The following is a 26,229-nucleotide window of genomic DNA, read 5'->3' on the forward strand; positions in this document are numbered from 1 at the left end:
AGACACTAAACCCTTTTCTCTCCAGTCATGATACGTCTTATCTTGCCAAGGAGGCATAAAATCATGATTAAAACACATCTGTACAGGTGTGTCTGGCAGTTCCAGAAATCTTCTCCTCTGATTCAAGATTCTAACGGTTTGTTTTAATTAAAATATTAGCAGCTCAGGAGTAATGTCTGAAAATTGGCAGGCCCAGCCCTGCGTCTCTCTTGGATTTCTGCCCTCTTGCCATTCCAAATATAGGACGTTGGCAGCTAATTCATGACCTTCCATGCGGTTCTGTAAGTCAGTCTGTACGGATAGCACCGACTGGAACTTGGCCTCAAAAGCATCAAACCGTTCATCAGGTCTCTCCAGGATTGATTCAGATGTTGTCTTACATATTTCCTGGCACATGTCCTACATTTCAATCTTGTCATCTGTGGTGACAACTTTAGGCTCAGCCAAAGCCCTGCTAGCGCAGCTATCATTAGCACCAAGCTCGCTAACATTAGTGCTGCTAATGTATCTGTCGATGGTCTTATTCTCGCCCAGGTTCAAGGCTTTCTTCAGCAGTTTGAGATGTGCAGGGCAACGATTAAGCCAAAGGAACCAGTTGATTATTTAAGCTCCTGAATGGTTTTATCTTGTGTTGCATGGAGAGCTCAAACCCACGCGTCTACATCATACACATGTGCACTAGCCTTCCAACCAGCTTATTAATCTACCAGCGACCCAGACAGAGTTTTCATTCATTTTAAAGCCTGAAAGCTGTTTTATTTGCTATCATCTATCGTCCACCTGGGCCTTACACAGAGTTTCCATTGATGGAAGGACTCGACCAAACTGGAGCAGGGCCAAGCGATGGGTTTGGTGACTCACCCCCAGTTGCCACAGATGCGTCCCCAGTAGGGTGTGGTCCACGAGGGCTGTGTGGTCACCAGCCATTGGACCAGCCATTGAGAGTCACAGCACATAAATGTGTTGGAGCTGCAAGCTGTGGTCCTGCCATGGTCACAGCAGCCTACATGAAGAGCCGGGGGGCCTAGGCTCCCCCCTCCTCTCCAGGATGGCTACTAGGCTGTGGCAGTGGGATCACCTCCTGTTCCACTCACTGAGAGCAGTTCATGTTCCAGGGCCATTGAATATGGCATCGAGTTCTGGAGACACAGAGACACAAAAAGAAAACTGATGATGATAAACTCTGGACTCATGTTTTAAAATCAGTTTTGCTTCACAGAAACTCAGGAGGTTGTGAGTAGAGCAGCTCCACAGTTTGATCAAAGTAATGTTTGATTCATTTTAGTATCACTGCATTTATAACTGTTGAATGATTGTGGCTGAGCTGGGTGCTTAGTTAAAGTGTGTGCTGTAGAACATAAAGGATCATTCCCAAGCAGTGAAAGCAGCTTAAAAACGATCCAACAACTAAAACTGGTCCATTCAGAAAAGAGCTGCTGTTAAAAAAGTGCTTCTGCTGGTGTTCTTGTGGTCAGCAAGCTAACTAATGAAGCTCTGCAATGTGAAAGTGTTATTCACAAGCACACAAAAGCTGCTCTCTAAAACCTTCAACACCAAACAGTGTGAACTTTCCATTTAAATGAAGCAAGAAGAACTGTTTTTAAGGATGACTGGGACATAAAGTTTACCAGGACAGCAGATACAGCACTTATTTTTCACTGAACAATGAAGGAGGCAGCTTTCTTCTGGCAGTTCAGGAATAAACTGCAAGAAGTCTACACTGACCTTTCACCCTTCAGTAAAGGCTCAAACTTGTGTAGAACTATTGCACATTTCTGAGGGGGAAGAGGAAGTGAGAGAAGTGAGACTCAAAGAGGAGACAGAGGGCGACATCATCCAGTAGGCGGGGCTCTCCTTCTGCACTGTGTTCAACCATTGTGTCAATAATAAGTGCTGCTGTGAAGAGAACAATTCTCAGACTGAATGTTGAACATCAGCTAGTTTCTCCTGTTGATTTAAACCTTGTTGTACAGATGGAACATTGGCTGTGGATTATTCTTGCTGCTCTTTTCTTTGGTGAGATACAAACATCAACATGTTTCCTCTGCTTAAATAAATGTGTGAGTCTGATTAATGGTGAGTTTTTAATCATGTTTATTGATCCATCTCTTCCTCTGCATGTTCTGTTCTTCCTCAGAGTGTAAAGGAGAAGACAAAGTGATCCAGGATCAAGGAGATGTCATTGCTGCTGAAGGAGACACAGTTACACTTGGATGTAGATATGAAACAACAAGAACAGGCCCCACTTTGTTCTGGTACAAACAGGAAGTAAATGGTTACCCACAGTATATGCTGCATTGTCTCTCAACATCAACATTTAAAGCTGAAGAGTTCAATGTGGACAGATTTGATTCTAAAATCATTGAGACATCAGTTCCTCTGAAGATCCAGAAGCTTCAGCTGTCTGACTCTGCTGTGTACTACTGTGCTCTGCAGCCCACAGTGACAGGAAACAGCAAAACTCTGTACAAAAACCTTTGGAGCAAAGACAACAGAATACTCCACAACATCCACTAGAGGGAGCCACACACTGTTAAACCTCTGATTCTTGTGTCATTGGACTGATGACAAAGACAACAGAGAAATGAAGCAGTAAAGATCAGAGACAGAGACAGAGCTGCTGTGGAAGCACAAAACTATTTGATTGGCTCAGCTATTAAACTGGCCCCACCCACTGAAGTTGAGTTCTGATGACATCAGATCCAAAGTTTGATCAAATTAATGTTTGTTTGATTTTTTTTATTTGATTTGATTTTATTGATTAGCATTCAAATATCTCAGTGAATACAGAATACACATCTTCGTACCTCGCTAAGTAAGTTAGCTGGATTAGATTGTTGACGATTTCGCGTGATCCTGGATCGTTCGGTTCCCCGAAGCTCATCCGGGACTTGCTGTCATAGCAACAGAGCCGTAAGCGTAAACCTGCTCAGGAGCAGGTTTACTTTATGTAAACAGGATTAGATCGCGGCCACGCAGGTATGTCCGCTTCATGTATACGAAAGCAACAGCAATATTCCACCACTGTTTCACCATAAATAAATAACATCAATGTAACTAAAGATAATGCAGCACTTGATCCTTTTATTGATGTCACACAGATACATACAGGTCATTTCCTAAAAAAGGGAAATGAACTATTAACATTCTATTACATGTATGTGATTATTACAGATGTAATTCATATTTCAGAGTAGTAATAGTAAATTACTTCGTGTAATCAAGATGAGAGACCACGGCTATAAAAGCGAAGGTGGATTTGGGAAGTCTGTCGCAGCCATGTCCTGTCCGTATACGCGAGCCACCCATTGTGGAAGGTGCAAGATTGATAAGGAGAGTCCTCAGAATTCAGCGTATATATTGCGGGATAGACAGGATCCTTTAGCTCAGCGCGACAGTGTGCTCATAGAGAGATATCGATTTTCCCGTGAGGGTATTATTTACTTAACCAACTTGTTGACGAGGGGGTGCAGGACCACCACCTGTCTTTTTTTGCTCTGCCCTTTTCTTGGTTGCTTTTACAAACAAACAGATTATTCCAGGGTCTCTTTCCAAGAGACGAAAAGCAATATAAGTGATAAATATTACCATTCTGTAGAATACTCTTATATTTCACTTTTACCTGTTCCCATGTTCTAGTGGGTCCTGTTGTGGCTCTAATGTGAAAGAGGATATAATATAATATAATATAATATAATATAATATAATATAATATAATATAACATATTATAATATAATGTAATATAATATAATATAATATAACATATTATAATATAATGTAATACAATATTGGATAATATAGTGTAATATAATAAATCTACCCTACCGCCTACTGGTGTTGGCCAGAGGGGCCAATGGCGCGATATGGCAGCCTCGCTTCTGTCAGTCTGCCCCAGGGCAGCTGTGGCTACAACCGTAGCTGCCTCCACCAGTGTGTGAATGTGAGAGTGACTGAATAGTGGCATTGTAAAGCGCTTTGGGTGCCTTGAAAAGCGTGTTAAGGTTCAAAATATTGGGGATGGAGACAAGAGAAAAAACCACAATAACAACACTGGTCCGGTCGGGTTGAGTCAAACGATGATTTAATGATCACACACGTGGGAGATGGACACTGATGCAGACAGCCTCAAAATCTCAAAATGGTGGAGCATTGCTCAAACTTTTATAACCTCTGGTGCCTCCACCTTATCATAAAAAGCCTAAACATTACATGCTCTCTCTCACACAGCGCCTGAGCTACGACCTTGGCTCCCTGTTTATCTGCTCCTGCTGAAATGGGGCAGAAAACTCCAGCATGTTCTCTTCTACTCAGACAAATTAGACAATAACCTTCTGCGAACAGTATTTCTTATAAGTCAGCAGTATAATGCATCATAAAACAATATCATTCATTCACAACAAGTCAGCAATTTAATGTAATGCAAATCAGTTTAACTAATGCAATAGTTATCACCTTCTTCTAATTCAGGAGAATAATGCAAACTAAAACTACATAATAATTCACAATCTTTAATTAGGGGTATAACATGGCATAAAATAATATCATAATTTTACAATTCCCCCTGATGAGGTCATTAGAATAATGACCTCACAAACACCCTGTAGCCCAGTGTGGCCGGGTTCATCTCTTCTCACTCCTGAGGTCCTTTGTCCACCTGAGGGGCAAACCATATGTAAGATGACCTCTGTGTTTGCGCAAGTCAGGTGCAAGACAAACTATTACTACAAGGATAGCAGGTCCAGATGACACTCCCCTGTTCTCCCACAGCTTTATTTGGTGTTCCCTTATACCATTCAGACGTAGACTAGAACCTCTGTCCGAAGAGCTCTTAACCTTTATTTTATTGCTGCAGCTACCAGTGTCGTCCAGTTGGGTGATCCTCTGCTCTTAATTCTTCAACCTTAGGGGTTAGACAACCCTTCAGTCGTAACACAGATCAGGGGATTATTCTGCTCCGATTTCAAACAACGATCTGTGTATTCTCCAGAAAAAGGAACAGGAAGGTGTCCCCCTTTTTGCCCAAAAGCCTCTCGAACTTCGTTGGTCTGGTGTTCCCGGATTTCCGCCAACCCCTTCATGGTTATTGCTGTGTTTATGGGATCCATCCTTTTGTGGTGACTAGCTGGAGCCCAAACGCCATGACCCTTGAACCCAGTTGATGTCTCGGCAGTCACTGTGTCTGACTCTGCTACGGAGGATCCTCGCATCTCTGTGACCTCGTCTGGTGTCTGTTCCTTTCTCTGTAAGAGACAGAAAACCAAAACACCTCTCTTCCTAACCCTAATAATCTAATGTTCTTATCTACTGACCTTCTAGTGATTCAGAATTGGTCTAAACATTCAGAATGTCCCAGGGACTTATTCTAATCATATCTTATGTGTGTGTAAGCATGTTTGCATTTAGCCCTCTGCACTCAAAGTCAATACCTGCAATATATCAGTCCGGACAGTCACGCCGAACGAAGCTTCTGACCTTCAAAAGGCCGAGTGCCAACTCGTTATAAGCACATTTGCAAGGTGTGTCTGAAAATTATTGAAACCCCTCTTTTTAACAAAAGACAAAAAATTAACAAATCTTCTAAACGCTATTCAGTTCATTTCAATGAGTAATGATTAAACATGAAAGTGATAGTTTATGCTTTTTCACTGATTCTCTAAAAGGTCCGTCTTCTCGGACCGCTATTAGCTTAAGCTTTACCATTCCTAAATTATTAAAGACACCAATGAAGTTATAAAATGTTCAAATAATCCTGGTTTGATGTTAAAGCTCAACCTTCCCCCCCTTTTTTGACACATTCCAATGTGTCAAATCAACGGAGCTAGAACATTCAAAAAAAAAAAAAAGTTAGGCAGCTACAAAGTTTCCCAGACTCTTAAGGTGATCCGCGTGTAACGTTCTGACTCAGGTATTTAATATTTTAATAAATGTCGTTTAATTAACTGCCACTATTTAAACTAACCTTAAAGACATAATTTAAGAAAAGATCACAAAGAATAACATGATATCAGTGTTTTGTAAGCGCGTGCGGCCTTCTATGCTCGAAGCCTTTCCCCTCAATAGATCAGTCAGACATTCGCGCTGACTGTAGCTTTTAACCCTTATTAACTTGAGCACAACTCTACAATGAGCAACAAGTTGCAATATGTATAAAAATGATCATGGTTACACCTGCAATGAAAAATTATATCATTATCCTAACACCTGTAAATAGAAGATTCATCAGAAGTTATAACAATCACAGGAACACAGATGTTAGTATAAGGTCAAAAGCTTCAATAAATGATCATCGATGCAATGCTTGTTGCATGATTCTCATACAATAATAATGCTGACATTAAAATAACAGTAAAACACCCCCTTTTCTCCCGTTTCACTTGACACCTAAACGTTTCTAAATGCCTCTTTAATTCTTGATTTTATTTCCCCCTTTTCTCCCCTTACTGACCACAGCAGGGGGATCTTAGTTTTGAATCAGCCATGAATCCAGCTCACCTGATTCATCAGTGAGCTCCACCATCACTGGCGTCTGACAGGGTGGCGCTGCATACTCTTCCTTTAATATCACTATTTTCAACCTGTTAATGAGAGTGTTTAAACCTGAAGTCGACTACGTCCACAACAAGTCAATACAGCTGTAAATGTGGCCAATTATCAATCTATTACCAATCAATAACAACAGATAACTTCTATTTTATGCATGCGTTCAATCAACCACTCACCCAGAGGATCTCCAATCCCAGGAAATGCCTTCTCCTCCTTTAATGAGTCTGTCCTCCTTCCATGCCCTGGTAACTGGTCCATCCAGAGCCATATGATCTCAAATATACATACGACAAGCCAAACCACACCTTGGTCACACCAACCCCCTTTCCACCCCCAAGATGTCCAATGCCATCCTAGTATGGACTGTCAAAAGTGGCTTTAACGCTGACTGTTCTGACAATCCATTTTATAACGTTCCTGGTCAGAGTTGCCAATCTCTGCACCAGAGTTTTAAACGTTTCACCATTTTCATTAGGTTTTATTTTTTATTTAGTTTCGACTCCAGATTTTCAATTTTTTGCCAGTTGTAATTAGTTTTTACCAATTCTTTGCTAGTTTAGTCTAGTTTTTATTTTTCTGAAAGTCCTTAGTTTCAATTTAGTTTTATTTGTGTTTTGCAAAAATTAAGTGTAACAAAATTCCAGTTCCATCATATCAATCATGCTCTTCTAATTATCCTTGGGTGTTGAGACTAATAACTATTAACTCTTGCCGCACCGAGTGGTCCTAATTTTGGTTAAAGTTAATTGATAACCTTTTGAAGGCGATTGTTTCACACATTTATTTAGATGTCCCAGTCCTGTTATCTCGGGATGCATCACGCTGCCTTATCTGGGGTTAGCTGTTTTCTTGGGATGCGAGTTAAGTGGGTGAGCTCTTCAACGAGGGGGAGCGTGCTCCCCCTGATGAGGTCTTCTAGGTAAGCTAGGTTAACCTTCTTGTGTGAGCTTTTCAAGGTTTGTGGGATTTTTTGTTTTATAAATGTCCCTCAAGACCCCCTGATGACCCAGTAATTCATTTTTGCGCACTGTAGTACACATTTAGTTTTTTGCTTGTAGCTCGCATACTCTACTTGCCACTCCTCTAAGTCCTGATGTTTCTTAGAGAGGACAACAGAACCTTTAAAATTATGTCACATGTGTGGGGGTGTGGCCTTGCCAATTGTTTTTCCCACCTTTTCAAAATGGCTGGCGTGCCCACAAGCACATTTTATGGAAGAGAGAAAGGTAAGCTTGATATTTACATTTAAAATGTTTTGTTAAACTCAGATTTTTATTTTATTCAAAAAATAAACATCTGGTAAATAATTTCAGGGGTCTTTAAGAATTAGGCTCATTTACTTTCACAGGGAACATGACTAATTTATTAATGTGTGCTCTACACATTGGGACTTTATATTTATATTTATTTCACTTTTTCCTAATACCCAACTTTTGACAAAGGCGGAGAGAATTCTTAACAGAATTATTAAGGGAGATTCAAACATAGATTTTTCAAAATATGAGAGGGTCAGGACCCACTAAAAGCCACAGAGAAGATTATCGAGATGCAGTGGCAGATGTAATAGAGAAAGACACAGGGCCACCTGAAATCTGTCGTCCTATCTGGTGCAAAACCAACATGTAGTAGAATCTGGAATTTTGATTTTGAGTTAAAAATAAAATATGGGTAAAATGCAGAAATCTTTTCCAGTAAAGTAAAAAAATAAGTGTCGCAATTATAGTTGAATCCATAACACCTAATTGTTTCTACAAGATCACGTCGTTGCTGAGAGTTATCAGTGATCTCAATGTGTGAAAAGAACTCACAGTATCTGGGGTTTAAGCTCCTCTTGGCTGAGAAACCTGGGACAAACATGTGAACAAGACCTGAATAATACCAGTAATGAAGACTTCTCTCCAAAGATCAATAAAAGGAAGCCCCCATCCGATGAGAGTCTAGCAAAATATGGTTCACTCCACTTGCCTGAAATGGTTAGCAGTCCAAGGCATTTCAGTTGTAGAATGATTGGGTACAACAATGAAACAGATGTGAGATGAGGGAAGTGCCAAATGTTCCTTTGTGTCTCCAAATAAAATCAGTACTTCCTCAGATATCTGCTCCTGCTGAAATGGGGCAGAAAACTCCAGCACACTCTGTTCTCTTCTACTCAGACAAATTAGACAATAACCTTCTGCGAACAGTATTTCTTATAACTCAGCAATATAATGCATCATAAAACAATATCATTCATTCACAACAAGTCAGCAATTTAATGTAATGCAAATCAGTTTAACTAATGCAATAGTTATCAGCTTCTTCTAATTCAGGAGAATAATGCACTCCATTATTATTGTTATTATTAGATTACTTACGAGTTTAATTTGTCAGCAACTTCCTGCCAGCCCTCTCTCCTTGCTTTTGCAGCCTTTGCAGTGTTCCCTTGCGTTTTAATTAAACTCTGAAACTCCTGAAATCCCTCAATCAAGAGTTCTTGCTCTGCTGCCGAAAAATACCGAGCGCGCTCCTTCGACATTTTCGCCGACCAATCAGAGGGTTGCCGATCAATGTTTCTACTCTCGATGCGTAGCCCCTTTTACGACACCCAGTGATCTCACATTACTTCATCCAGCTGTACTAATCGTCAACAGCAGGTGTGTTCGGAGAACCGGAATAGCGAGCTCACGGTTAGCGCGATGATTTGGTCTTGGATGTAGTGAGCGACGTACGAAGAACGGACCCCAGATCTGCATGCAGCTCCTGTCCACAGGGCTCGAAGCAAAGAATAAAACAAAGCACAAACAAACAAACAAACAAACAAACAAACAAACAAACAAAAAACTTTCCACCTTAGATAAGTAACTACATCAAAGCAAAACAATCAAGAGTTTCAGTAATATTATTTTTGCTCTTTTCATTCTTGATTTATATATTTTTCTAATACTCTATTTTTAAACATGTTTTTAAACAAGGAAAATGAACTACGCCTTTTTAAATCACTGTCATAACTATTCCACAGGTTAACTCCTCTAACAGAAACACATCTCTGCTTTATGTTTGTCCTTATCTTGTTTTTGATTGATTCATTTTAGTATTACAGTATTTATAACTGTTGAATGATTGTGGCTGAGCTGGGTCCTTCGTTAACCTGTATGCTCTAGCCCTTTAGCGTTCTCCTCAACCGTTTGGTAGAGCATATTTTCAGCCCCTAACTGAGGCTTTCACTGAAATTGACCTACCTTGTTGAGTCTTTTCTACCAATTGGTTTACATCTGTAATGCCAAAAAAAGCCAGCAGAAGGCGCTGTGAATGGAAACTGTGGGCTCTTCTTATACCTCTCCCAACCAGGAAGTCAGAAACAAAAAACCATGCAACATATTTTGAGTGTTTTTTGATGAAACTAAGGTAGAAAGATATCATTTTTGATATATGACAGTGTTAGAGGACTTACTAAACAGATGTGTGTCACTTGACAGGTTTAAATAAGTGAAATTGAATGTTGAATAATTTTTTAAAAAGTGGTGAACCAAACGGTTGATTTGTCCCTTTATGGTGCTAATGCTAACATAAAGTAATGTTATTAAAACTGATTATTTGCCATAAAATCAGACCACTAGACCCATTTTGTTTATCCATTGCTGTTGATAAATCACATTAAGTGTTAGCACAGCAAGAATATGCTGAAAGAATTTCCTCAGTAAGTCTTTTTTGTAACTTTCTGAGTTAATATTTTTAAATATTGTAAAAATCAAGAATAACACGTGGAAATCACAAATATCACAACTGATTACTTTTTAACCAAATTACAGTAGCTGGTAAATTAATATTACTAAGTTTTCAAAATGATAACTTCATTTTGAACAAGACGCTAAACAATATTATGGCTAAAAATCACATGGTTCTGTGGCATGATACTCATGATACCATCCACCTTCAACCACAGCGTGTTTGAGGTCATGGTTTCATATGAAGCCACAAGAGCTGGCACTCTGCACCAGTATATTGCCAACAAACCAGATGAGTGGGGCTTTAAATTGTTCTGCCAAGCGTGGATCTGGCATCATCCACGACTTGCTGCTGTGTCAGGGGGTTCTATGTTCTTCAATGCTCCCCTGAGTGAAAAGGAACAGAAGCTCCCTCTAAGGGGCCAAAGCTGTAAAAAACACTTTGCAAACCCATAAAAGAACCTGAACTCTTCACAAGTTTCAGCTTGGTCCAGAACTTGCACACCTCCTCTGGTGTCAGGTGCATTGGTACTGTATGACCAAACTGCAGCGGTGGAGCTCCCCTGATGGCAGACAAAGACCTGATGAAGAAGGGCCATGGAGCCTGTGATTACAGGTCTGATGAAGGTCTGATTGCAATGAAATGATTTGACAACAAATGTGTCAACCTCCTAAACAAGGCCTGTGGGTTCATGGTTCTTTCATCGGTCAAACGGTGGAGCAAAGAGTCCAATGCAAAGATCACCATCCCATGCCCATCACTCATCCCTGTATGTAATTAGCATATGGGAGAAATCAAGCTTTGATATGCTATTACACCTGTATAAGACAAGTTATAAGTTACAAGTTAAGGAGATGGCATATTCCACTGTTTGGATACATCCTTGACTTGAATACCTGGTCTACATGAGAGACTGTGCCCTGCTGGACCAGAAACCGATGGCTCTCAAAAGGTTTCCACCTGGCTGTGTCTGAACCAAGTTAACAAGCCAGCATCTAGAGTTGGACAACCATGATCCAGCTCTCCAAGACCACAGAATCAGAGCTACACCCTAAGACCCCAACGACCAAAACCACAAGCAGATGTGCTGATTTGCACTGTTTTTATTTAATTTTTTAAACAAAACTGATTTTGCACAGTAGCATTCAATCAGAAGTGGCCTGAATGTGAGTATTTTGTGCTGCAGCACATTTTTCACATTTGCAGATGAAAAAATGATGTATTTTGTTGTTTGATAGAATACTTTCCTTTGATGGAATGAAAACAGCAATGTTCATTGGCATGCTGCTAGAAATAAACTGTATCCAATGGCCTGGATAGTTTTTGTTATTAATTTAATTATAATTTGGCCCTTTATTTGATTTTTTTCAACTGTATTATCTAATGTACTTGTATTTGCATGACATTTCATACTTTTACCATAAGAATAGAACTTGCACATGTCACAGGTACAGGGCAACGAAATGCAGTTTGCATCCATCCAGAAGTGCTTTAGCCATGATATAGATATATTACAATATATATTAGCAATAATATAGATATGTGAGTATATTACAGAAATGGGTCTATTATGTTATAATGTACACGGTATGAAGTATGTTATGAATATTCTATAACTATAAGTATGTACAGGCTGTAGTGAGTACAAGCTATGTACAGGCTATGAACAGGATATAAATATGGAAAACTATACAGAATATGAGATATACAGCTATACAGAAATGTAAACTATGCAGGTTATAAACAGTTGTAGAATTAAAAATTATCGTATGTACAGAATGATTATTTACACTGAGCTATACAGTAGTGCAGTTAAGATCAGTGAGATATGTGGATAATTTCTACAGAGGCTATATAAAGTGCTAGTGGTTGTGAGTGGTGGTTCAGTCCATGTTATTATTGTGTGTTTGAGGGTACAGTTGTCCATTGTGTGAGTGTGTGTTCAGTCCATGAGTTTAACGTGGGTCAGATGTCAGGAGGCAGAGTTCAGGAGTCTGACAGCTGTGGGGAAGAAGCTGTTCCGGTACCTGGTGGTCTTAGTCCGGAGGCTCCTGTAGCGCCTCCCAGAGGGCAGGAGGGTGAAGAGTCCATGTGATGGGTGACTGGGGTCTCTGATGATTTTCGGTCCGAGGCAGAGCAGTTCCCGTACCAGACTGTTATACAGTTGGTCAGGATGCTCTCGATGGTGCAACGATAGAAGTTCACCAGGATGTCTGAGGACAGGTGGTTCTTCCTCAGAGTCCTCAAGAAGAAGAGGCGCTGGTGAGCCTTCTTGACCAGCTTGGAGCAGTTGGTCGTCCAGGTGAGATCCTCGGAGATGTGGACTCCCAGGAACTTGAAGCTGCTCACACGCTCCACAGCCGTCCCCTTAATGTGGATGGGTGGATGTGGGTCAGCATTCCTCCTGTAGTCCACGATGAGCTCCTTGGTCTTCTCGGTGTTAAGCAGCAGGTTGTTTGTGTCGCACCACTCAGCCAGACGATCCACCTCCTCACTAAAAACGGACATCTCAACCGTTTAGTAGAGATCAATATTTAAAAAACTACAGGATCTATTGAAAAAAAAATGTATTGAAATGTATTCACTCAAATCAATAAGAAATGCAAACAAAAATGTTTTCCATTGCTTTTTTCTTGGTGAGGACATCAAAGGGCTAGAACAGGGGTAAGCAACTCCTGTCCTAAGTTTATTTTCGTTGTGCAACATTTGTCCAAATAGACATTCCATGTCCCGGTTGGTGGGTTCCTTCCGGGTACTCCGGCTTCCTCCCACAGTCCAAAGACATGCAGCTTGTGGGGATAGGTTAATTGATTAATCCAAATATCCACTAGGTGTGAATGTGTGAGTGAATGTGAGTATGAATGGTTGTCTGTCCCTGTGTGTTGGCCCTGCGACAGACTGGCGACCTGTCCAGGGTGTACCCCGCCTCTCGCCCTATGACAGCTGGGATAGGCTCCAGCGCCCCCCGCGACCCTGAAGAGGAGAAGCGGAAGCGAATGGATGGATGGATGTCTCAAGTTTCAGACTTTTTAACTGTGTGAGTATCAGCGACTCTCTGACTCTGTCTACATGGTTAATGTGACTTCTGCTTGTGTGACGTGTCACACGGCTCCCTTAAATCATTTTGGTTATAAAGTGTGTGAAGCACAGGAGGAGGAGTGACTGAGAGCAGAGAGGAGGAGCAGAGATTCAGGGAGGAGCTGAGCTGTTACTGAACTATAGAAGAGAGAAAAACCTCCACATTCAACAGAGTTCAACACAAAACAAACTTTATGTTCCTCAACATGCTGTCATTACATCACTGTGTGTTTCCTCTGATTCTTCTCACTCTCACAGGTCTGCTCACCTACACAGGAAACTATGTTCAATTCAAATGATTCATTAACGTCAATTATTGATTGAAAAACGTTCTCTCTTCCTTCAGGTGTCACATGTGATCAGCTCACTCCAGTCAAAGATGAAGAGTCCAGCGTAGAAGGCAGCACAGTTACTCTGACCTACACTTACAAAGTGTCACCTTCTGATTATTTCTTCTGGTATCGACAACATCCAGGAAAACCTCCAGAGTTCCTGATCTCACACTCACCTTCAGGATCAGTAGGAGTAGAAAAAATTCCTGGATTGAAGATTCAAGTGAAGGGAACAGAAATCAAGATGAACATCTCCTCTGCTGCAGTGTCTGACTCTGCTGTGTACTACTGTGCTGTGAGGCCCACAGTGACAGGAAACAGCAAAACTCTATACAAAAACTTTTGGAGCAAAGACAACAGAATACTCCACAACATCCACTAGAGGGAGCCACACACCTTTGTTAGGATACAGACTAACACATAACACAGCTGTGATGAAGAGCTTCAGGTGAAGTTAATGTGATTTGAGCCTCCTCCTCCTCCTGACTGCAGAAACCTGTCTGACTCCAGCTGTGAACATCAGACCACTCACAGCTAACTCCCAGTGAACATCACTTCCAACATTTCTCCTCTGGAAACATGGAAAAACTGTCTGTGATCTGGATCTTTGCAGCTCTCGTAGGTACGTATGTTTCTGACAGGAACACCTGAAATTCAAAGACATGTTTACAGCATTACAGATTCAGTTTGGACTTTCTTTGAGCTCAAGTTTGGAGTGATGATTAAACAGAAAAATATTTCAATTGTGAAATCAGAGAAACCAGAAGTAAAATGTGTTTAAAAAAAACACAGTAATACTCACAGATACTCAGCTTCATTTTCTCTACTTTTCCAGGACTAACAGCTGGAGACTCAATCACTCCTCAACAACCTGAAGTCACTAAAACAGAAGGAGAATCTGTCAAACTCACATGTAGCTATGAGACAACATCAGAGTATGTACGCCTTTACTGGTACAGACATGATTCTGACCTTCAGGCTCCTCAGTTTATACTCTTCAAAGGAGAAAGATTATGGAGTGGTGGTGATTATATTCCCAATAATCGATATGACTCAGAAACATCTTCTACATCAACTACTCTGACCATAGCAGCCCTAACCCTGGCAGACACAGCTCTCTACTACTGTGCTCTAGAAACACAGTGATACAAAGTGTAGAAGAGGCTGTACAAAAACCTGAACACAGATATCTGACTACTCTTCAAAGAGGAGGGAAGTGGTATTCAAAGCACAGCTTCATATCAGATGGATTCTGCTAATTCCTGTTTTATCAGAGTCACTGTGGTTACAGCTGCTAATGAAACACTGTGGGAGGATTCACATGAGCAGCAAATCCACATCAACCACAAACCACCTGCAGGAACGTTCAGACATGAAGACATTTTATTCCTTATTTAGTGATGATGTTTGTAAAAAGCATCAGAAGTCAAATACAGTAACTAGTAATAAACTCCCAACATTGTTGGTGCATTAATGATGTTTTACAGCTGAAACTTTTACTTTGTTATTCTCACATTTTCTCCTGCATGGTTTAAACTTTTCCTTCATTTTTTTTATAAGAATCACGTCTTTGTGTTTTCTCTCGATGATGTCATAGGTACAGTTTCTCCTCTGTGTTCTGATTGGACATTTAAAGCAGCGCCGTCATTGATGGTATCAGATCCATTTCACACGTTGTTGAAGTTCAGTCTGAAGTCACTTTAAGTCTCAAAGCTTCACTTTAACCTGCAAAGACCAACAACGTCTCATTTCCTACTGATTCTTCTCCCCACACTGCACCACTACACCGGATATCAGGACTCCACACTCTCCAAATTCCCAGTGTTAAAATTCAGTCATGAAACATTCTGGCAGATACAAGAAGATTCTTCTACTGTTTTCTCTTCTTCAGATTTTAAAGATGAACATCATGATCCACACTGACACACATTCATATTCTTTGGTTTCCTGGATTAAAACGGAGCCTCTGCTCTTTATTTATCCTGTGCTTGTTTCTCGACTCACAGTTCAGTCTGTTAAACCTGCTTCCTGCAATAGGAGCAAATATCCACTGGAAGCAGCAGAAAGACGTGCTGAGTGTGAAGCTGTCAGCAGGGGGAATAACACAGGGCTGTGAATGAGTCCTGTCACTGTGATCAGGCTCCTCCTTCTAATCCACCAACTTAGTGTTGATGAAGACTAAACAGAGAGATCACAGCTTCTTTATACTTGCTGTAGCTCACAGTTACTCTACACTGCAGATATGACGCCTCTGTTCATCTCAGTGCTGCTGGCTGCTATGTGCCTCGGTATGAACACAACTCTGTTTCTTTGATATCAACATTGACGTGATTCTTTAACAGCACACTGATACTGTTTGTTGGTGTTTTACAGAATGCAGAGCACAAAAAGACAACGTGCTGCAAGCAAAAGGAGAAGAGACTGCTGCTGCAGGAGGCACAGTGACACTTGGCTGTCTCTATAACACCAGCTCATCAAATATTAATCTCTTCTGGTACAAACAGGATGGAAACAACAGCCCCAAATTCATCCTGAGCCGCGTTAGCAGGGATGATGGAAACACAGCAGACGAGTTCAAGGAGAGATTTTCATCCACACTGGATTCCAGCATCAGATCAGTTCCTCTGAAGATCCAGAAGCTTCAGCTGTCTGACTCTGCTGTGTACTACTGTGCTCTGCAGCCCACAGTGACAGGAAACAGCAAAACTCTGTACAAAAACCTTTGGAGCAAAGACAACAGAATACTCCACAACATCCACTAGAGGGAGCCACACACTGTTAAACCATTTCAGTCTCATCTTTACTCAAATCTTCATCTTTCTCTCCAACAGAAATCAACCTGTCACTGATCAATAACAACATGATAAATGATTGATCACTGATCCCACAGAGGTGGTTGTAGGTAAAGTACAGACATCCAGGACTTTTTCCATCAACTTCTTTACTCCAAAGGGAAAAAATGCAGAGTTAACTGAACCTTGTGCTACATTAATGTAAATGAATGATATCAGCACACAGGAACACAAACTTTATTTCAGTGTAAATCTGAATTATATTAGAATCACTTCATTAGACTGAATCAGTGAAGTCGAACATGAGCAGAGAAAAAGAGGGAAAATGAAGACATTTCTGTTTTCTGTTGGCTCCATTAGAGAGTGACTGTGCCTCTCACAGGAACATGAGCAGAGAACAGGTTAAAGTGGATTCAGCAGGTGGGAACCCTAAAATCAGCTGTAGTGGCTCAGTGTGGGGAAAAGAATCAAACTCACAATCATTTCTGCTGAGAGCTCCAGTAGATTTGATTCAAGTACAGGCTGTGATCAGCTGATCTGAGCTTCAATGCTCTTTGTAATGTGAATTCAACCAGATGTGAGCAGGTGTTTGCGAGGATTCTGTCCGTGTGCTCCAGCTTCCTCCCACAGTCCAAAGACGTGCGCTTAGTGGGGTTAGGTTAGCTGGTGATTCTAAATTGCCCATAAGTGTGAATGGTTGTGTGTCTCTCTGTGTTACCCTGCCATAGACCAGTGACCTGTCCAGGCTGTGCCCCGCCTCTCGTCCTACAGTAGCTGGGATGGCTCCGCCCCCCTAAATCGGATCAGTGGAAGAGAATGGATGGATGGACGTAAGCAGATGTTTCTGGGCTGATTTGCATCCTCTACACTGACAGTACACTGATTCTGCTGTCTTTATTCTGCACTACACAGTTGGTGTGAAGGTGGAAATCAGTGAATGGATCTCAGCATCATCGGCTACAATTCATCTGAACTTCACATCGTTTACACACTTAAAGGGAGTCACATGCAAGCTTTACATTTTCAGTTCATCAGATAACTCTAACATACTCTGGTGATTAATCCATGAATGGGGCTGCCTTACATGTGTTACTGTTTAGCCTCAACCTTCCCTAAAGCTGCTTTGTGGAACAGACAGAGTGGAGTCAGGTTGGGGAGCATCCTCCAGCTCATGGAAGCTGGACGAAAAGACCAAACTGTTGATGAAATGACTTCACCTGCGTTTGTTAACACTGCTAGTTCATCAGTTTTCCCTTTTGACTCTCTGGAGACACTGCTGACCTTTGACCTTTTGTACTTATTATTATTCTTTTGATTCCTATCATAACTATTATTATGTGCTGTTATTATGTGTCATTTTCTGTGCACACTCTGTGCTCCCTGACCGTCTTATGAGTCTTACGCTCTTACAGAAAAGGTTTTTCCGACCTGTTGTAGGATTCAGGCCATCGCTCTCCACACCTCTGGTTCTCCAGTGTATATGTAGTTACAGATCTCATCACTCTCCGACTCCTCCCTTGCTGCTGACCTCACCTTCCAGACATTGTTGGAATGAGTAGGACAGATGTGGAGTCCGGCTCGAGGTACCAAGCTGTTGGAACAACTCTTCAAGAAATGGAGAAACACAAGAGATGTGACTTTAAAGCTTTTAGTGACTTCAAGTGAGCAGCAGCAGCAACCATAACTTTGTGCGAGCGCTCTCTGGGGACGTCTCAGCGAGCTTCTTTTCTACAGACAAAGAGGATTTGTGTAGCATGTTGCATATCACCCTGGGACAGATGTGTAGGAGGACTTTCTCAGGAGTTGTATCTCCTGGGAACTTGCTGTGCTTTCGGTTACATGTGATAAGAGCCACGACACACAATTCTGACTTCTCACAATATTTCATGTGTTAAACAAAGACGTTGTATCATATCTAGTACGTTTTTCTAACGCCTGCTTTAACAGTCACTGTGTTCTGGTCACATCTTCCTCATAAACGAACACAAGTGGAGGAAACTCTCTCATCTACCACACACTCTCTCATGGCACCTTCAGCTATCACAGCCATGTCCAAAACATAATAGGATACGTTCAGTGCTCCCAGTGTTAATAACAGTGTAGGAACAGATTTATCTCTAAATCTCAGTGAATTATTATTTTTATTAGTTGTTCAAATACTCTCCTCCCAAAACGTTTCAGTCTGAAAGAAACACACATGCAACAAGGACAGCTGTAAAAACAACCAGCAGATGTTTCGCTGTTCATAAAGACTCTAAACAGGTTTCTGTCTGGCTCCACCCACTGATGCTGAACTCAGCCAATGAGATGGTCTCTTCCTGCAGAACTACAGCCTGATGTTGAGGAGAAGGCTGTGCAGCAGAGAGGCTGCTTAGTCTTTTCATTCTGCTGAACTTTGTTCATCTGCTGTGTGACTTCAGCACCTGAAACATGTTCCTTTACCTGTTTGTACTTTTCTCTCACTGCATAGGTGAGTGTTAGAACACAGAAAAGTCTCATTGTGACAAGATTTGATCAGAGTTATTATTAGCAGAGTTCTTCATCTCATTATGCTCACAAAGGAAGAAAAAGACTGACTGACATGAATCATTCATTTGCAGCTTTGGGCTCCATGAACAGCATAAAGCAGGAACGTGCTGAAGAAGCTGTTGCAGAGCGAGGAAACATCAACCTGACCTGTACATATGATGGTTCTATCTACAATATCCAGTGGTACCGACAATACCAGAGATCCAGACCAGAGTTCCTGCTTTCCATCACAGAGGGAGGATCAGTTCATCGAGCTGTGTCGGGATTCTCAGCTCACATTGACAAAACAGAGAAACGTGCAGATCTGGAGATCTCCTCTGCTGCAGTGACAGACTCTGCTGTGTACTACTGTGCTCTGCAGCCCACAGTGACAGGAAACAGCAAAACTCTGTACAAAAACCTTTGGAGCAAAGACAACAGAATACTCCACAGCATCCACTAGAGGGAGCCACACACTGTTAAACCTCTGATTCTTGTGTCATTGGACTGATGACAAAGACAACAGAGAAATGAAGCAGTAAAGATCAGAGACAGAGACAGAGCTGCTGTGGAAGCACAAAACTGTTTGATTGGCTCAGCTATTACACTGGCCCCGCCCACTGAAGTTGAGCTCATCCAATGACATTATTTGTTGGTCATTGTGCTGCAGTGGAAGAACATTGTTCATGTGCTGTCTGTCTGGCTTTAATAACTCCAAAGACATGTTGCTGCACCTCTTTTTGCTTCTATCTCACATTATAGGTGAGTTTAAGAACAGGGATTAAAGTTTAGTTGAAGCTGCTGCATTAAGCAGATATACAGACTGCATTTCACTACTTTTCTTCTTTCTTTTTCCAGGACTAACAGCTGGAGACTCAATCACTCCTCAACAACCTGAAGTCACTGAAACAGAAGGAGAATCTGTCACACTCACATGTAGCTATGAGACAAGTGTTAGTGATCCTTGGCTTTATTGGTACAGACATCATTCTGACCTTCAAGCTCCTCAGTTTATACTCTGGAAAGAAGCAAGAGGATCCACAACTCAGTATATTCCTGATAATCGATATAAATCAGAAACATCAGATCGATCAACTAATCTGACCATAGCAGCCCTAACCCTGGCAGACACAGCTCTCTACTACTGTGCTCTAGAAACACAGTGATACAAAGTGTAGAAGAGGCTGTACAAAAACCTGAACACAGATATCTGACTACTCTTCAAAGAGGAGGGAAGTGGTATTCAAAGCACAGCTTCATATCAGATGGATTCTGCTAATTCCTGTTTTATCAGAGTCACTGTGGTTACAGCTGCTAATGAAACACTGTGGGAGGATTCACATGAGCAGCAAATCCACATCAACCACAAACCAACTGCAGGAACGTTCAGACACAATAAAAACTGTCAAACATCAAAAGCTGCTCATTTACACTATTTTATATTTAGTGGATGAGGACATGCAGAAATGCAGCAGAAGCAAAATAAACAGAGTAACAGAGGTTTATCTCTTTAAGGTAAAATCTCTCACATGAAGCTAAAAGTCCAACCAGGAAGACCATCTCATGCTTGTTCCATTTATTCTCTTTGAACTCATCACATCAGATGATGATGCTCTCCTTCATCATTGTCCTGCTCTGGTACTTTGTGATGTTCCCCCTCTGGCAGGTCCAGACTCTCCTCTGTGCTTCTGCTCTGAACAACATTTCAGAGGGCCTGGCCTTCTTGAGGTCTCTGAGCAGGATCCTGGACGCTGCATCATCTGGTAACTCTATTGTGCTTCTGAGGACTTTATGTGTCCGAGTGACACAATGGTGGTTTCTGTTTTACTGGACTTGTGTGCTAACCACAGTATAGGTTATGCTTGACTCTGTAATTGCATCATCAGGTCTGCAGCAGTGTGTTCTGGACACTCTGGTGAAGAGAGGAGCTGAGCTGTCATCTGATCACCATCTGGGGGTGAGTTGAGTCAGGTGGTGGGGGAGAATGCTGGACAGGCCTGGCGTATCAAAGTGGTTCAGGTGATCTTCAACTCCCACCTCCAGCAGAGCTTTGGCAGCAGTCTGAGTGAGGCTGGGGACTCATTGCTGATGGGGCTGTGCAGAGCTTTGGCTGCAAGCTGGTTGGTGCTTGTAGTGTTGCTAACCTCCTAACCAGATCTCATTAACTCCTCGTGTTTTGGGGAATGAAAGGTCCAGCTGAAACATCCACTCTTTGTCAGATTGTTGTCTTCATTCTGGTGGTAATTCAGCTTTAATTTATGACTTATCAGTTTGTGCTTGTAGCTTCTGTTACCTCACCATGTTCTCTTGTGTCTGCTCATAGCTCTGTGGACTTGAGTTACCTGAAACCTGAAGGATTCTCTCATTGTCTGCTGTTTGGAAAGGACTGACTTGTAACAGAGCTGGAAAACTCACCTGCCCATCCACTCTCCACCCACTCAGCCTTCTGAAGCCTTCACTTACCTCCCTGACACAGAAACTCTAAAAGTGAAACACAAGAAAGGACTCTAATAAATACTATATAAGCAATTCTGACTGCACTGATACTCAGCAGTCGTTCTCTCGGGCAGTTCTGTGGTGTCTCCCTGCTCTGTCCCTCTGCAGGAAACCTACTTACCTGCCCCCCTGTCTTTGAACCTTCTCAAAATAAAAGCATGTAAAGCTTTAGCCTCATGTGGGCTGCGTTAGAGTCGATGCATTCCTGTAATCATGACACTGAGAGGTTGCTCCAGGGATTTAAATCATATATTAATCGTAGTGGAGAGAAATTAATATGAATATTTCCTGTGTGAAGATGATGGTGTGATATCAGGGCTGCCACATGAAGGGGCAATGTGAACAAGTTTATGAATACCTCAGAAAAAAAGCTTCAATGAGTATAAATGATCTTCTGATATTAACAATATCCTGGAACACCAACATGCACGCTCAGTCATCCAGCAAATCCCAAAAAGTTGATTCTGTTCATCTGGATGTTTTCAGTGGGAGAAACGTTTCATCATCATCAGGTGACGTCTTCAGTCTTAGCTGACTGCAGGTTTCCAACCTTAGAAACAGGACATTTGCACAATGACTGAAACCAGCAGCACTGAATGAACACTGGGCTGTGAGGTCAGTTTATGACCATTAATATGCAAATCGTCACAACCATTGATCAACAACCACTGATCAATGGTCACGAGTACCACTCTCTGTTTATCATACTAAGCTGCTGTGGAATCAGAAAAGTATTTGATTGGCTGAGATGAAGTTACAAAAAAATATTAGAGCTCCTCCCACCTGAAAGTGAAGATGCTGCTACTAGTGTGTAAAGCAGGAGGAAGTGAGAGAAGTTCAAATCCAGATCAGAGAGGAGGAGGAGAGATTCAGGGAGGAGCTGAGCTGTTACTGAACTAGAAGAGAGAGAAACCTCCACATTCAACAGAGTTCAACACAAACCATAAACTTTACCTTCATTCAACATGTTGTCTTTGGACTATTTTGCACTTTCTTTACTGATTCTCACCATTCTAACAGGTACGTTACAATCTGTGTGTTTAAAGAAACACATTTGAATTGTGATGATTTATAAAAGAATAAAACATGTTTCTGTTCCTTTAGGTGTCAGCTGTGAAGATCTCACTCCAACCAACAAAGAAGTGTTCAGTGTAGAAGACAGCACTGCTACTCTGTCCTATAGATACTCCAAAGCTGCAGTTTATGATGATTATTTCTTCTGGTATCGACAATATCCAGGAAAACCACCAGAGTTCCTGATCTCTCATTTACCATCCGGAGAAGTGATGAAAAAAGAAATCTCTGGACTGTCTGTTAATGTGAGTGAAGATAAAACACTGATGACTCTTCAGATCTCCTCTGCTGCAGTGTCTGACTCTGCTGTGTACTACTGTGCTCTGCAGCCCACAGTGACAGGAAACAGCAAAACTCTGTACAAAAACCTTTGGAGCAAAGACAACAGAATACTCCACAACATCCACTAGAGGGAGCCACACACTGTTAAACCTCTGTAGCTGTAATTCACTTGTTAAAGGAGAGATTGTTCATATAAATGAATCATCCACCATCGTTGTCCTCGCTCTTCACTGCAGGTTCTAAAAACCTTCCTCAAAATGATCAGATGTGCAGATCACAGCCTGATGTTAGCAGACCTGTTAGTGACACTTTAAACATCAAAGCAGGACGTTTAATCTTCATCCATCATTTTTTGCTTCCCAGATATTTTATTCCCACAGATGTTTCATGAATATAAGAAGATCGTCTCGTTAGAGCCCAAATGTGGTGAAATTCTCATGTTTCAACAGTAAACAAAGGTAATAATACACAATGCAGTGGTATGGTTTCTTCCTTATGTACGTTCAACCCATAGCAGAGATGATCGCTGTCACCTTGGTCTGTCATGCATTTGAGCAGTTTTTAGCTCATTTAGAAAACAAGATTTGTGAAATGATTATTTCCTGATGATCGTTTGTAAATCTGAAACAGTTTCTCTGAAAACAAACAGAAACCAAGCTGCTTTCCTTTGATGTGTTTTGACTTGTTTTGAAGATTTGAAATCAGACATAAACAAATAAATCATACGTCTGTAGGGGAATATGAATATGATAAGATGGTGATTTCTGGATGTGCTCCTGAGCTCATGCTCTGATTTTAATGCTGTCTGAAGATCACAGACGTCCAAATAAATTTCTCCAGATTCTCTGAATCATTTGATGAGATCATCTTCTGTAGATGACGAGATATTCACAGTGAGGAACATTAATCACGTTATAGATGCTCGTTTCTGCTGATTGGTGAACAGAGAAACTCTTAGATTCTTCTTTGTACTCGATCATGTGACTGACCAGCTGACAGTTAACCTGGTTAGCTGCTGCATGTTCCTGTCAGCTGTTTGTTTTTAGCACCACTTACTTTGTTGAGCTGTCCTGTTGGGATGTTGTGTTTGCATCAAATTCACAATGAGCTCATATTTTTCTTAAAATGGTTAATTTTCTTATTTTAAACTTTGATATGTTTGTGACTAAAACATGATCATAGTATTCTCATTTATTCACATTATTTGAATGGAGCTCAAACAGATGCAGCTCACAGATGTAACAGAGTCACTAGTGCACAGTGTTTGCTGGGTGACAGACTGCTAACCTGTCACAGAGCAAACACTTCTCCATCCAACCTGTGACTGATGTTCTGCTTTTTCACTTTCAGATCGTCTCTTGGTTGAGGAAAAATAAAACACTATTTTTTAATGTTAGCTGAGTTTGGTGTTGAGAATCTCACACATGTATTTTTCTTCATAGTTATGTAGGATGCCTGAAATATGAACCTCAGTGAAGAGTTCATGGGTCACAAGCTTTAGATCAAAGTGGGAGCACATGTTATGTTTGGCTATTGATGGTTTCAGAAGAATAATCATCAGTTATGTCACCATGGCAACAAAGAAGGACATCATTATTTACGAGGAAGTATATGTGCACAATACCCCGAGTTATGCTCGTAGTATTCACTTCTTTTCCAGCCTCTTTTCACTATCATTGTAGTTTTAGATGAATACATTTATCACTTGTTCCTGAAGCGACGGTTCCATTAGTCTGTGTTTATCCTCAGACCTGCTGTGCTTTCCTCTGCACTGTTGTATCTGGCTCGACTCATGCAGGAAAAGTTTAGAAGACACACAATCAGAGGAAGCTCTACAACACAAAGGTAACATTAATGTGGGGCTAAGACTGCGTTTTTAAACTCTTACTCCACTGAGGTGTATTTCAGATGAAAAGTCTAAGGAGCTTGGAAAGAAAAGAAAAAGAAAAGACAACGTTTCACCTCCAACAAAATTCTTCAGTTCTGGGGTCAAATGGTGGAGAGTCCCAGATTTAAACCTGAGAGGGACAATGCACCCGCTGATGATCCTCTACCTGATCACACGAGCCAAGGTGTGAAGACGGTTGTAGGTCACAATCAGCCAGGGTTTCGGGTGAGCTCATTGTGAAACCTGGCCCCGCCCTATCATGTGATAGGGTGGAGCCAGATCTCACAACTGCGTTATAGATGACAGACAGTTGGTGTGGTAAGCCCCGCCCTCTGTTCAAAGATGGTCGTTCACAGTGGACATAGATGTATTTCAGATGAGAACAAGCAGACTGATAGAGTTTAAAATGCTCCCAGATGTGTGTGACAGACACACTGTGGTGAGAGGAGAGTACTCGAGTACAGCTGTGGACCTGAACAACACATGCAGGTACTGTGCTGAGGTGCTGGCTGGGATTGGTGTCGTATATGTTGTAGAGGCGCGGCATGCACACAGGATCCAGGTGTGACTCATTCGTCTTACGTTGCTTTTACAAACATGTCGTGTGAACTGTGTCTGTGGGAGATTTCACTTTGAACTGTTTTCATTGTGACTGTCTGAAATATCAAAGAGGGCAGTTTCAGTTTGTAACACATCGTGCGACTTTATTTGGAGTCTGTCCTGTGCTGCGTGCAGATTGCTTTTCATTTCTGAGTATTTCCATCTTTAATGCATTCAGTTCTCAGTTTGCTTGTTGTCAGTTGTAACAGTCACAATGGTGTGGTATCTCTTTAAGACAACCCAAGTCGAGGGTTAATGTTGTCATCAGTATGCGCCTCTGCCCTCTCTGTGATTGTGTGGACATGTGCTTGCACGCTAGTGCACGAGGAGGGACGGATTTTATGTTTTACCTCTCCAGACACCTTTGTTTGCAACGTTATGTGTTGTACGAACACTCTGCACTATGTTTGTTAAGCTGCAGCCGTTCAACCGGGCTTATATGGTTGACGAAGAGAAGGTGTATTAAAGAACACACTGTGGAATTCCCACTGCCGGTGTGAGTGTGTATTCTTTTGACTAGCCTGCTAAGTGTTTTGCCGCCTCCTCTCAACCACTAAACACAACCTGACGTTACAAGCTGCAAACAGTTCAGTTCATTGTAAAACAAACAAGCTTAAAACAGAAAAAGAGAGGAAGAAAGTTAAGATGTTCTGTTCTAAATCTGTTGTTTCTACAAACTAAAGTGAGAAATGTAGGAAAACACATGGTGAATAGTTTTTAATTACTGTACCAACCCTTTTTAGTTTTGTAAATATTGGCTATATTGAAAGGTCTTATTTTATTCTTACTTTGTTTTGGAAATTTATTTGAGAATTAGGCTGTCCAATTAAGATAGATTTTGTGTTGTAAAGATCTGGATGGAGAATTTTTTTTTTATTCTTTATTTCTATTTTTCAGTTTTATTTTGCAAGACTTGGTGAATTGTCTTGG

General features: G+C 41.3%; 1 protein-coding gene and 1 gene segment (V, D, J or C); one reads left to right on the top strand and one right to left on the bottom strand.

Annotated features, from left to right (window-relative positions):
* The window catches only part of LOC113010313 (uncharacterized), a 141,000-nt gene that overhangs the window by 23,694 nt on the left and 91,077 nt on the right, over positions 1-26,229 (bottom strand). The window lies entirely within an intron of this gene.
* LOC113010729 (T cell receptor alpha variable 38-2/delta variable 8-like) lies at positions 15,902-17,248 on the top strand. The segment is given in 3 exon segments: positions 15,902-15,947; positions 16,033-16,346; positions 17,180-17,248. Coding segments are annotated over 3 exon segments (429 nt in total).

The sequence above is a fragment of the Astatotilapia calliptera genome, chromosome 18 (genome assembly GCF_964374335.1).
Source record: "Astatotilapia calliptera chromosome 18, fAstCal68.1, whole genome shotgun sequence".
Classification (NCBI taxonomy): domain Eukaryota; kingdom Metazoa; phylum Chordata; class Actinopteri; order Cichliformes; family Cichlidae; genus Astatotilapia; species Astatotilapia calliptera.